Source organism: Adiantum capillus-veneris, chromosome 17, assembly GCF_014529385.1.
Source record: "Adiantum capillus-veneris isolate H3 chromosome 17, ASM1452938v2, whole genome shotgun sequence".
NCBI classification, from domain to species: Eukaryota; Viridiplantae; Streptophyta; class Polypodiopsida; order Polypodiales; family Pteridaceae; genus Adiantum; species Adiantum capillus-veneris.
In genome coordinates this window covers 51,184,668-51,197,946 of record NC_140947.1, presented here as the reverse complement: position 1 = coordinate 51,197,946, position 13,279 = coordinate 51,184,668, and the positions used below count along the sequence as shown (strand labels likewise).

General features: G+C 48.9%; 1 protein-coding gene across 2 annotated transcripts in view; it reads left to right on the top strand.

Moving 5' to 3' along the window:
* Window positions 1–12,377, top strand: part of LOC147437233 (alpha/beta-Hydrolases superfamily protein) — a 56,987-nt gene extending 44,610 nt beyond the window's left edge. For both annotated transcript variants that reach the window (XM_086486817.1, XM_086486816.1), the window contains 3 exons: window positions 2,969–3,209; window positions 3,290–3,381; window positions 11,876–12,377. In XM_086486817.1, coding sequence (XP_086342943.1) covers window positions 2,969–3,209; window positions 3,290–3,381; window positions 11,876–12,125 — 583 coding nt within the window. In that variant the 3' untranslated portion in view covers window positions 12,126–12,377. The remainder of the gene's footprint in view (window positions 1–2,968; window positions 3,210–3,289; window positions 3,382–11,875) is intronic.
* Window positions 12,378–13,279: the final 902 nt, after the last annotated feature.

The following is a 13,279-nucleotide window of genomic DNA, read 5'->3' as shown; positions in this document are numbered from 1 at the left end:
AAATTCTGCTCTCAGGTGGGATTCCCCTAAATCTGCCAAATTCAATTTCCAACTGGTGTGAGGATGTACGAATCTGACCAAAGCACATCTCAAACCATGAGGCAGGTGGGTATCCATGTAACTCGGGCGAATCACAAATCCATCTTCAGGTAGTTGTAGGAAGTTTTCTTTGTAGTCGGCCATCTTTGTGCCCAATTCTTGTGTAGGGTCTACCCATGTCCTCTTAGTATCCAACTGTATAAGATCCTGTCGGATGATTTTATCAATCTCCGTTCGTGTAATTGCCAATGATGGAGCCTCAAGAGAGTATTGGAAGGGGGGTAATCTTTCCATACTGAACCCGTGTCTCTGAAATCACGAGGACAGTTGCGCATACCAGCATCATGTATCCCCTTTCATTGCTAATTGTCGAGGGATTCGAGGGCCAGTCTAAATTATTTGTATCCCACAAACCATGTATAAAGGACACTGATCTGGTAAGAGCTTCAATTTCTATCGGAGGGGCCGCTAGTTCCGCTCGGGTAATCGCGTGTGGTATGGAGGCCTTGGCTCTAATCATTCGGGAAATCATAGATACCAAAGGTCTCTCCATTGACTTCCAATTATCCTGATCCACAGATGGTCCCCAAATCTGGACCCCATAAAGCATAGCCGAAGCCACCAGAGTATCAAAGAGCCAAAGTTTTGTTCGTGGTTCCTGAAACTGCACTTGTGAACACATCCTCTCCAACCCTCCAAAGGCCGCAGAGGCTCTGGATAATCTAGCATCCGCTGCTTTCTTAAGAATAAACTTCGGTCCTGCAAATACCACACCAAGGTATGTGTATGCATCTGTGTACTCTACTGTATCCTGGCCATATGCAAATGTAGGTGCCGATCTCCTAACCCACTGCGGTGTGGTGTTAAACACCATAACTTTGGTTTTACCCAAGTTTACCGACAGTCCACTATCCTCCGCGAATTTATGTAATGCATCTAGCTGCCTCTGCATTCCATCTGGTGATTCTGCTATCAATACAATATCATTTGCATACAACAACAAAGGGATCCATGACCTTGCAAGTTGAGCACCTCTGTCACCCTCTCTATCAATGTAATCTGATACCTCATCTATGTACATACCAAATAAAGTAGGGGACAGTGGGCATCCCTGCTTTACTCCAACGGTGGAATGAACAATGTCGGAATCCCCTTCTGGAGTACGTACATAACCAGTTATTGACCCGTATAAGGCCATGATCCCCCAGATAATCTCTTTGGGGACCCCTAACTCTTGCATCCTACGCATCAATCTGGCCCTTGGTACTGTATCAAAAGCTTTCCGAAAATCCACAAAGCAACAATACATCCTTCTCCCGTTTGCTCTTCCTTCCTCAATAATGGCTCTGAGCGTAAGAATATGATCTATAGTGGAATAACCCCTTCTGAATCCAGCTTCTCCTGTTGCCCTTATGCCTTCATTCTCTGCCCATCTACTCAATTTTTGTTCAAGACTGGATGCGTACAGTCGGGCAAAGTGTGACCTACCATAATGGTACGGTAGTTCCTGGGTATCATAGGATCCCCTGACTTGAAAATAGGTACGATAGTAGATAATTTCCAAGATTCAGGTAATCCTTCACACATGACCCGATTAAACAGACGAGCAAGGACTTCTGAAAGTAGATCCCTGGCATGGATCAGATGTTCTGCTACTAAACCATCATGATCATATGCTCTTCTTGTCTTCATCTTATCAATGGCTTTTTCCACCATTTCCGTAGTAAAGAAAGTACTAGTAGCAGGGCATGGCTCTAGCGGATCTGGTAATGGAGGCTGTCGAGATACCATATATAATGATGTTACATATTGACCCCAGATCTCAGGAGAAGTAATCGTCGGAGGCGGTGAGTGCTCGTGAAATAAGCGCCAGGCCTCATGTGAGTCCTGACTCAAGAAGAGCTGATATAAATCCTTCTCTAGTTTGGCTAAAAATGCCCTTTTCTTGCGACGTACTATACGCCGAAGAGCAATCCGAGACTGCTTATATGTGATGATCCCAAGTGTAAGCTCTTTCTGGACCTGGGTTCTCGTCTCTCTGCATTCCTTGTCATACCAACTGTTTTGAGGCATGTTCCCAGATCCTCTCTTCTGATCAGGTGGAGTATGTGGGTATGCCTCTTGTGCTGCTCCATGTAGTATCTCTGTTAACTGAGAAGTAATCTCCTCTACAGTATATACTGGCTCGGCTGCCTACATCCTATTATAGATCTTTTCCACATAGACTGAATCAGTTTCTGGCGTGAAAGTATATCTTGTGTGTGTCTTCTTTCTTTGTACTTGAGAGACATTGTATTGGAAGGAGATTGATAAGGTCAAGAGAGCATGATCCACTGCAATCCCAACCGGTCTGGGTCCCACGTTAAAGTCCTTGATACTAGAAATAAAGCTTGGTGAAGTCATGACATAATCCACTGTACTGGCCCCATGCTTGTGCGGGAAGCATGTGAATCCCCCGGATAACGGGAAATTCTCTAGACCATTAAGTATGGCCAAACCATGTATAGTTGCCATCTCCATGAGATGTCTCCCATATTCAGTGTGTTCTTTATCCTGTGAGTTTCTAGTAAGCCCCCTCTGTGATAAATCCACTTCTCTGAGCATTTCCTCAGAAGTATCATAGAATACTTTTATGAGAGAGAGAGAGAGAGAGAGAGAGAGAGAGAGAGAGTATATCAACATCTCTAAAGGGCAATGTGCCCTATGATTCCCTAAGGATTGTCGATGTAAGGAATACATCCATACTCCAAAATATAGATGTGGGGTCGTTTGACTATGTACATTTCTTTTAGGTAATCAATATGATTACATATTATGGAGAGAGAGAGAGAGAGAGAGAGAGAGAGAGAGAGAGAGAGAGAGAGAGAGAGAGAGAGAGAGAGAGAGAGAGAGAGAGAGAGAGAGAGAGAGAGAGAGAGGTTTATTGCAGTGTTGGGGGATTCACTGTTTTGAACACTGCTGCAAATTACCCTGAGCTTGTATCTGGAGTTGCCCTTTTGAATGCTTCAGGTCAGTTTGAAAATTCTGAAAGCAAAAAGGAGGTTATAGAAGAAACACCAGTCAGAAGGCTCATTTGGAATCCATTAAGAGATTGGGCTCGCAAGTTAGCTATCAGTTTTGCGTTTTGGCAAGCCAAGCAACCGGCTCGCATTCGATCTGTCCTCAATAATGTAATCGTCACCTGTTATGGCTGAATATATTTATATTAATATTTTCTTTTACTCATTGCACCTTTCCATTTTCCTGACAGGTTTATATTGACAAGACAAATGTGGATGATTATCTTGTGGATTCTATTGTCCACCCGACTAACGACGCCAATGCAGGAGAGGTTTATTACAGGTGACATTCTTTTTGTTTACAAGCTTAACAGGAGTCCCTGGTTTGTTCTCTGGACTTTAGAGATCCTACGATGTGAAGTATGAACAATAGATGGTGATTGCATGTATTGTTTTCTCTTATCAGGATTCTGTTTAAGCATTTAGTGGGATTTATGTGATATTACCAGCCTTAAATCATAATTTCTGTTTAGGTACAGATTATCGTTATTGAGGGAACATCCTGAGCTTGAACCTGTAAAGGATATGTAATGGCTTGCCCAAGAGACCTCACTAATTGCAGGAAAAAATAGCAGGGTTTTTGATATTTGCCTCAAATTTTTTGAGATGGGAGATCAAGAACCATTCTGGTGAAGAGAAGAGAGAAGAGAAGTTTTAATGCTTTTAATGCCGTAGGAACAATTCCGAGAGACCTCAAAAGATCTATCCCAACTCAAGATCTGTTATTTGAAAGGGAACTAGGATAACCAATGTACCACACTCGGGTGTAAGAAAGGTTTTTCCAACCTCCTCCAAGCGCTGTAGAATTGCCTGGGAGCTAGTTTGATTTAACATCCTAATGGAGTTTACTAAGCACTTCCCACAAGAAAAAGACAAAAATGTGTGTGAAATCTCCTTCTCAGTAATGACAATAAAGGTGTTGGGAAGATGGAAAATATTGGGTGTTTTGGAATAGTTGAGGAGCATGACAAAACGCTCCGACATAATGCCATATTTTGAGCTTCAGTGTGAGCTTGTCCTCAGTTTCTTGGGGGGAGGTTCCACAATTTGATGCACAATGGTTATTCCTGTTGAGAAAGATCTACATTATCGAGTGCAAGTTGGCACAATCAGTGCATAATGCATTAAACTTGATAGAGAGTGCTCGCTACTGCTGCTCGCCCCCCCCCCCCCCCCCCGCTGCGCCATCGCTACCCGCCCCCCCGCGTCGTGCTGCCTCCCGTCCCCCGCCTGCCCTTGCGCGCTTCTGCCCAGCCCAGCCCGCCCGCCTGCGCGCATCAGCCCTCACCTCGCGCTGCCCCCCGCTGCCCCCTTCTTGCGCCCCCATCCCCCCCCCCGTCTTCGTCATTCCAGAAGGTTCCTGCACTTGGCTCGGCATCACTGTTTCTTCGGACAGTACTCGGCGTGCTCGGTTGTAGTTTCTCTTCACCGTCCGTTTCTTTGCCACAGCAGTAGACACAGATGGAGGCTCCAGCTCCGCCACAGAAGGACTCATCCGAAGCCCCCTCGCCCGACCCCGCTGAGCCCACCATTCGACTTGCTCTATCGCCGACAGAGCAAGCGAGCCTTGCCGCTGAGGTTGAGCGTTTGCAGGCGACTTCGGTCATCTGCAAAATTCTCGGCACCTGTCCTAGCAGAGGAGAGCTGCGAGACCTTCTCCAGGCCCGCCTTCTCGGAGAGGTGGGCAAGATCTTGGATGTCCAGATTCTCGGACGGGGGTACTACCAGATCGAGTTCGAGACCTCCGAGATGGCTTCCAAGGTCATAGCTATGAGTCCACTGGCCATCCGAGCATCACGCGCCCACTTTCGACAGTGGCGACATGGTTTTGACCCAACTTCGGATGTGCTAGTAGAGGAGGCAGACATCCTCATCTCAGTCTGCTTTCCGAGTTTACGGAGGGAGTACCTACCACTTCTCTCCAGGATCGGCTCTGCCATCGGGACTGTCCTGGAGACACCTCGTACAGCAGCATCAGTAGCTGCCAAGGCGGCTGGCATCCCCTCAGTTCGAGTTTTGGTCAGAGATACCCACACGCTCCCGAAGGTCATCCTTCTACCTCGGGTGAGTAGGGGTTGATTTAGACAGAGTGTGGAGTACCTGGGTCTCCCGAACCAGTGCTTCATTTTCAGACAGATAGGCCACCTAGCGAAGGCCTGTCCACGGAGGAGGCCACGACCTCCACCTCAGCCTCAGCCCCAGCCTGCCAAGGCAGTGCTGTAGCCACAGCCAGCGGCACAACGCATAGATTCAGAGTCACCCTCCGAGCCTAGGGCTCCAGCGGAGGAGGGGTGGCAGCAGGCCCGTGGCCGCCGACGCCAGGGGCCACAGCGATAGCCTGGCACTCAGAGTGGCCCTCAGGTGCCTACTCAGTAGCAGTGGGTTCCCACGGGGAACCGCTTTGGTCCTCTTGAGCAGGAGGAGCCCCCTACTCCAGCCTCCACCTCCGCTTCACCCTCGCCAACCGCCCCCCCTTCAGAGTTCCCCTTCCCCTCCTCTTCCTCCTCCCCGCCCTCTGCTCCCGTCCACTCCCCACCTCGCCCCTCTACCTCTGTCGCCCCACCCCGCTTTTCCTCCCCTCCGCGCCCCCCCCCCCCCCCCCCCCCCCCCAGCTCCTTCTCCCCCCCCTCCTGCTCCAGTTCCACAGTCGACTCAGGAGACTGGTCCCTCGCCGGCGGCTAGGAGATCTCTTGGCAGCGCCTTTGCCACGAGTCGCCTAGCGAGAGAGGGTCAGCCCTTCTTGCGGCCCTCTCTGCAGATTCAGACATCTTCCCTTGCAGCTATCCCTCGTGGTCTGACGAGCATTGACCTCCGACGCCGCTGGGATTTCTTCGACTACAGGTTCATTCGCTTTCTCGGAGATTCCGCAGCAAACCACGAGGCAGCCTGCTTCAGGGTCCATGCTTTGTTCCTCGCCGCTAGGGGGACAGAGGCCTTGGACTCAGCAGTTGGTTTCTCCTTCCTCCTCTGTGGTAGGACCGAGACAGAGTGGTCCCTCGACTCAGTGGTGGGATGGTTGCATACATAGGTTCTCGAGTTCTCTCACCACATGGGAGAACTTGGAGTTACAGATTTGCTGCAGACTTTGTGGCCACTGGCCAAGTTTGCAGTGACACCCCCAGACTCAGCAGGATGTAGGCACATTGTGGTGTACTTTTTTGTTGATACGCAGTGTTTGCCTTGCTATGTATACATTCATGAGGACTCCTGGACAGAGGAGGTTGCTTTACGCACGGCTCGCTCTGCTTGGGCTTGGATTAGACACTCACTACAGTCTCGCCTATCTAGAGGACACTCTGATGCGGATTACTCCCCATCCAAGCCAGCCTCGAAGATAGCCCGTCTTGCTGCTACGGGCAGCATCTGTTCTCTCTCGCTCCCCATGAGGATCGTCTCATGGAACGTGCATGGACTAGGTGGGCCCCAGTTTCAGCGACAGCGGGGCCGATTGTGTCAGGAGCTTCAGTGTTGCCTTGTGGGAGGAGAGATTGATCTCCTTATGCTTCAAGAGCACCATCTGTCTGAGAACCGCATTCGGCGATGTGGTCAGATTTTGCGTGGACGATATGGTACCTTTTGGTCAGCTGCTTTTGGACCTGAAGGCATCCAGGGTGGGGTATGTATGACTATTGCGGACTCATTGCAGCAGGCCAGTGTGGGCAGAGGGATTATTGTGCTAGGCAGGGCTCAATGGATTACTATGCAGGTTCAGGGTGGCCTTGTGGGCTTCCTGAACATCTATGCGCCCAATCTGGCGAATGCTCGTGCAGAGTTTTGGTCACAAATTGTTGAGTCTTTGCCACAGGCTGACCATTGGTGTGTAGGAGGGGACTTCAACATGTTGGAGGACCCTTCTGACAGGATTGGAGGCAGCCATGCTACTGTGCATGGAGTCGAGTTAGCAGCTTGAGGGAGGTTGTGTATGACTTTGAGGGTCTCGGATACAGGGCTTTGTGAGGCCTCCAGAGAGTCTTGCCTTCTCTAGGTCGGACCGCAGAGTGAAAGGAGTGAATCTATCGCGGATAGATCGCTTCTACACTAGTGACCACTTCACTGACTTGGGGGGATCAGTGGGCATCCTGGCATGGACATCCTTCTCGGACCATGCACCAGTGATCCTCACAGAGGCAGACAAGCAGAGGAGTGGGAGCACGATGCTCCGCATCCCAGAGCGGGTCTTGTTGGACTCAGCACTCAGAGAGAGGGTAGAGGCTCTCTGGACAGAGGGCATGGACAGCCAGGCTCTACCTGCAGACAGAGTGGCCTTAGGCCTAGCTCAGCTTAGCCACTTTTTTCTCCAGGAGGCTCTGGCTGAACGGGCTGCAGCGAGAGAGGAGGAGCAACGTCTCAGACGAGGCATTGCTTCATTATAGAGGATGCAAGAGCAGCATCCAGACAGTCCATGGTTGGAGGAGCAGTTACAGCAGGCTCGCCAGGAGCTTGCTTGCACAGAGGAGAGGCATCATAAGTTTGCCTTTCACCGACAGGCATCTCAGTGGACCCAGGTGGGTGACAGAGTGATAGGTGCTTTTTTTGAGACAGTGGGACCTCGGCACTCGCATGCCAAGGTCAATTAGTTGAGGAGACCCGATGGGTCAGTTGTTTGTGAGCCTGAGGATATGCGTGCAGTTGCTACTGACTTTTACCGTGAGCTACTGTCGGCTGAGCCTCAGTCAGAGCGGCAGGATGCATGCAGGGAGCAGGTTTGGGCACAGATGCCTTGTCTTGTGACTGAGGAGATGCGCCAGAGGCTAGAGATGCCTCTTCAGCTTGAGGAGCTGCACACGGCTCTTAGGACCCTCCCTCGTGGTAGCTGTCCAGGTGAGGATGGACTGACTCCCAGCTTCTTCTTGGAGTACTGGGACCTGCTTAGCCCAGATCTTTGTAGTGCCTTTCAGTACATTCTGCACTCAGGAGTGATGCCGGATAGCATCAGTGAGGGCCTGATTTACCTCATTCCAAAGGAGGGTGGCTCCTTGGATGAGATTCGACAGTGGCGCCCCATCACCATCCTCAACTCAGCCTACAAAATTCTTGCCAAGGCTCTGAGTTTGAGGATTCAGCCACTTTTGGGAGAGCCTTATACATGGGACTTAGACAGGTTTTGTCAAGGAACGCAGTATCCTTGACAACATCTTCACTTTCTAGGAGGCTTCTGTCCTGGCACGGCTCCGTGGGGAGGACCTTGTGATTCTTCTTCTTGATTTTGAGAAGGCATACGACAGAGTTGACTGGGACTTTCTAGAGGGCAGTCTACGCAGGATGGGCTTCTCAGATGCTTGGATCAAAGGGGTATCAGCTTTGTACAGACAGGCTCACAGTCAGGTGCTTTTGGCAGGAGGTAGAGGTGAGCGTTTCATGCTCACACGATCGGTCAGACACGGTTGTCCTCTTGCTCCCTTTCTCTTTCTGTTCTATGCGGAGGCGATGAGCAGATTTTTGGTGTCACAGCACGTTGGTCTGAGGGGCTTAGCACTCCCTATACGGGGAGATGAGCTTCTGGATGCTGAGTTTGTCGACGACTCAGCCTTGAGGGCCAGGAGGCCAATCTACACAGATGTGAGTAGGCTTTGGAGACCTTCTGCTGTGCATCGGGCGCACTTATCAACTGGAGAAAGACAGTGGCATTCTCGGTTGGCAGTGCTCCTGTGTCAGATTGGATGCCAGGAGAGGGTTTCAGGTGGATTCTTCCAGGGACTATAGTTCGGTACTTGGGTTGTCAGGTTGGTTTGGACTTGTCCCCCGAGCAGCAGATTGCTCCTCTTCTCCTGTCCATCAGGAGAAAGCTGTTACATTGGAGCTCAGCACGACTTTCGTTGGCGGGTAGAGTAGTAGTTGCCAACCAGGTGTTGTTGGCGACTATGTGGTACATCACTTCTTGCTGGATCTTCTCGAGTTCTTGTATCAGCCAGGTAGAGAGGCTGATCAGGAACTTCCTTTGGTCAGGTCGTGACACTCAGATTACCGGAGCCAAGGTGGCTTGGTCGGTCATCACACTTCCTTGTTCTCAAGGAGGGCTTGGGATCATTGATCCAGCACAGCAGAGCAGAGCCCTTCTTGGGAAGTTCATCGTCAGAGGACTTCTTCCAGGAGAGGAGCCCTGGAAGGAGTTCTTGCTGCAGAGGCTTCATGCCAGGGTGCCTCAGTCAGGAGGCCCTTGGCAACCTTCGACCAGATGGATCTTTACAGAGTTGCGCCGAGTTGGTTTGAGCAGGAGACTGGAGGACCACTTCGCTGTGAGTTTGCTTCGATCTTGGGAGCTCCTACTGCGTGGCCTAGAGCAGAGACAGCCGACGTGCACGGAGGAGCGCCTACGGCAGCCCCTCGTGATCCCCATGGTTAGCACTCAGAGAGGCCACTTGGTTGGGAGTAGGCCTCATGTTTCTTGGGGTCTCATGGCAGCAGGTCCAGCGCGCTCTCTAGGTGACTGGCTAGAGTTCACAGGTTTGTCAGAGGAGGTGCACGGTGTCCAGTTTTATAGGGCATGAGAGGGGTGCAGAGCATGTGTCAGGGCATCTCAGAGTCAGTTCCAGCTGAGTGGTTCACGCCTTACGAGCCAGTAGCACCCCGGTGGATGAGAGCCTTCACACGACTGGAGGTTCTCATTTCAGTCAGGGCCTGCTCACAGATTGTCCCAGCCCTTTTCTTCGAGCTTCAGGGTGGGGGACGATTACAGTGAGTTGCAGTAGAGGCCCCGCAGGTAGCAGAGTGCTGTTTCTAGAGGATCCGAGTGGTGGGCATCTGTGGGAGGACTTGCGTCATTGACCCTGACCCAGCAGCTCTTGAGACTGGACACTGGAGGCTATGGGCTTGGGAGTGTTGTCCACTGGCACGAGTACAGTGGGATCCTGGTGAGTGGCTATGGAGGGACCCCTTCTCTTCTGCAGACCGCCCAGGAGTCCCCTTCTTTCAGTACATTGTTCGGCTTGGACGTCATATACTTGCAGCACAGAGAGAGGCCCGCCCCGCTGAAGCACGTCATTGGCAGGAGGAGGGCCTCACAGTCGAATTCTTGGCAGCCTTTTGGCAGAGGCTGTGGGACTCTAGACAGCTGAGGCGCGTCACTTTGTTTCAGTGGCTGGTTGCACACAAAGCCACAGCAGTAGGGAGCTGGCTTGTACATAGTGGTCTCTCGGCCGCATGTGCAGCCTGTGAGACCAGTTGGTGGAGAGTCAGCGGCATTGTCTTTGGGACTGTCCCTCGGCCCAACAGGTGTGGCTACGAGTTCTTCGGCTGATGCCTGCCCTCTCCTCGGCTCGACAATACACTTGGGGGGCGGCGGCTTGGTCCACCCTCACGGGCCCGGCACTTCAGTTTGAGCTATCTTCCACCAGCAGGATGATAGTGATGCAGGGGGGGTGACCTACACTCCAGCCTGCTACAGAGCTTACTCCACAGGAGTGGTGCAGTGAGAGAGAGGAGTGTTGGGAGCTCATCAGTGGCCTGACACTTTGGTTCATCTGGCGGGCCCGCTGTTTCCGCATCTTTGAGGCTCGCCCTGTGCCACCAGCAGAGACTGTTCGTGACTTTTGGCTAGAGATGATCCATACTCTCAGAGGACAGCTTGAGGGACTACAGGGCAGCTCCGACCGCATGCGGGAGCGCCGCGAGGCTTTCCTTTGACTCTGGCACCCTGGGCCTTTCTACACCATAGTCCAGGGGGTGCTCAGATGGCACTACTGTCCACCTGTGTGGCTCTTCCCTCCTCCCATCTCTTGATTTAGCCTCATTGTATATATGCTGTTTTTTTCTTTGGGAGAGTCTCCCCATCATACTTGTTGTAGCCCTCTCTTGCAGAGGTGGTTGTAGCCCTATGGGCAGTTTTCATTAACTAATAGAAGGATCTTTTTCTCGGAAAAAAAAAAAAGATCTACATTATCATGCTGGTTATAGGACCTATTTTAGTAGTTTGTGATCTACACCTGATCGAGAATACCCGAGTCTAAGAAATTAAAGCTGAATCAGATCCGTCAAAAGCGATACAAAACTGGAACCAACGATGAACTAAATGTCTGTCATATTTTGTCGACTGAATGGACTCATCTGAGAAATATACAACAAGTTTAAAGCTAGAGAGTAACAATTGCTTGTCTAGTGTAAATGCATAGCCCTAATATACACGATGTGGAAAAGCTCTCTCAATGAAGTATGTCTCTCATGCGAAGATGTATCTGGCTGTGCCCGAGAGAAATCAAATTTTCTGTAGTGTTATCTTCTTAGAAAATGTCACTTCCAGAAATCAGAAATACCAAGGGGACCACGGAAGGACTGATAGATGATAAGTACAGTCTGGAAATGCATAGATTTAGTCTCATATTATAGAGCAAGATGTGTTGAGGCTTATGCCCTTCCAGGAGCAGCTGATCTCTTACTTAATGAAGAGAGGTTAGATTTTCACTTTACATAAAACAGTGGCGCGCTTGAGTGAGATATAAAACTAAAGCACCATATAGAGATTCAATTTAAGTCAAACAGAGGAGGGCTCAATTGAGAACTACCAATGTGGAAACAAACAGGAAGTATGCCTCTAATTCACTAAACAAGAGGTGTCCATCACAGTCAATTGTTGTGCTCGCATTCTACTCTTTTGAACCTACTTCTGTAATATATCCCAGTCTTCCAACTTAACCACAACCCCAGGACTACAACATTAGCAAATGCTGGCTGTGGTTTTGTGATAATGGGTTTTCTCTCTTCTGATGCTCACTGAATCCATTTAGAGTGTCATATTTTGAAGAACTTGGTAGTGCCAATAACCATGTTTAGTTATATTGCAGGCTTATGGCTGGCTACCTTTTTCAGCCATCAGACATTACATTGGACAAGCTGCTTGCCAAGCTGTCATGTCCACTGTTGCTGTTGTGGGGAGACTTGGATCCTTGGATGGGATCATCAAAGGTAGAGAAAATTAAAAGCTTATATGGTCCGACATCCGTTGTGAGATTACAGGCGGGGCATTGTCCTCATGATGAAGCACCCGGGATGGTTAATGAAGCTTTGATCAAATGGGTTTCTTCCATACAGTGATTCCGGATAAAGGCATTGGCCGTTTAATTGTAATTATAAAGTAATTGTGTACACAAGGACATTGTCCACACATTGATTTACCATAATCCTGTAAAAGCCTGTGAAGTTACTAAAGGTTCCTGGCGACAAATCCACTGCATTGCAAAGAATTGAAGGAAGACTCCTAACCTTATTAAGTATAACATTCTGTCAAATGCCAACAGGATTGAATGACTACAAAGATCAGATTCCATTTCAAGTAGAGAAACATAACAAATGAATTTCAACTATAATCAGTTGCTTACATTGAAACGTGTGTCTCCATTTTCTTATCCAAGTCATTATGAACTTTGTCGAAAGGGTCTGCAACTGCCCTAACTCATGGGGGATCCTAGCAGAAAAATCCTACCGCATGCTGACCTTAACCTCAAGAAATGAGGGAGCATAGGGTCCACATCCTTCAATCGAGACTATAGTATTAGTGATCTAGCTCTCAATGCTCCTGATTTCGGGAAAAGCCTACACATTTTCCTTCAGATATGGTTATGCTAAACAAGTGTGCCCTTTCAGGCATGACATAGATGCTCAAACTGACAATGAAGAAAGTGAAAGTTTGGGGTTGAGACCACAATAACGATATAGGTTGATGCTTTACACAACAATGCATGGGAATTTACCTATGTAGGCAATGATCTCGGAAATGTAGATAACTTATATCTTCTTAGAAAACTCTTAGCTAGGAAAAGCATGTCTTTGTTGGCTATCCATGGGCTGTGATGTGTAGCCATAGTTTAGTATGAAGGTAAGTGACAACTTTAACATTAATTTGGTATTAGAAGGGACACTTTAGTCTCTTTTCTTGCTTTTAAAAAAAAAAGATATGAAGATTTTTAGAAAAGATACCGGGAAAATATGCTAGCTAAAGTATCTATAAAATTTCATAATACCTTTTTTTTAAACATAAACTTTTATGGAATCACACTCATGAAAGCCAATTGCACCAAACAACAATGGATGTTTCTCTAAAATACGTCACTCAACCATAGGAAAAAAATGAACAAAAATACATGCAATAATCCATGTTAGCTACTCATGTTTGCGCTTCACCTTTTTGCAAGTTTCATGCAAAAGAATTTTTTTTTTTTTTACTACAATTAAATAGGGGAAGCTGTGGG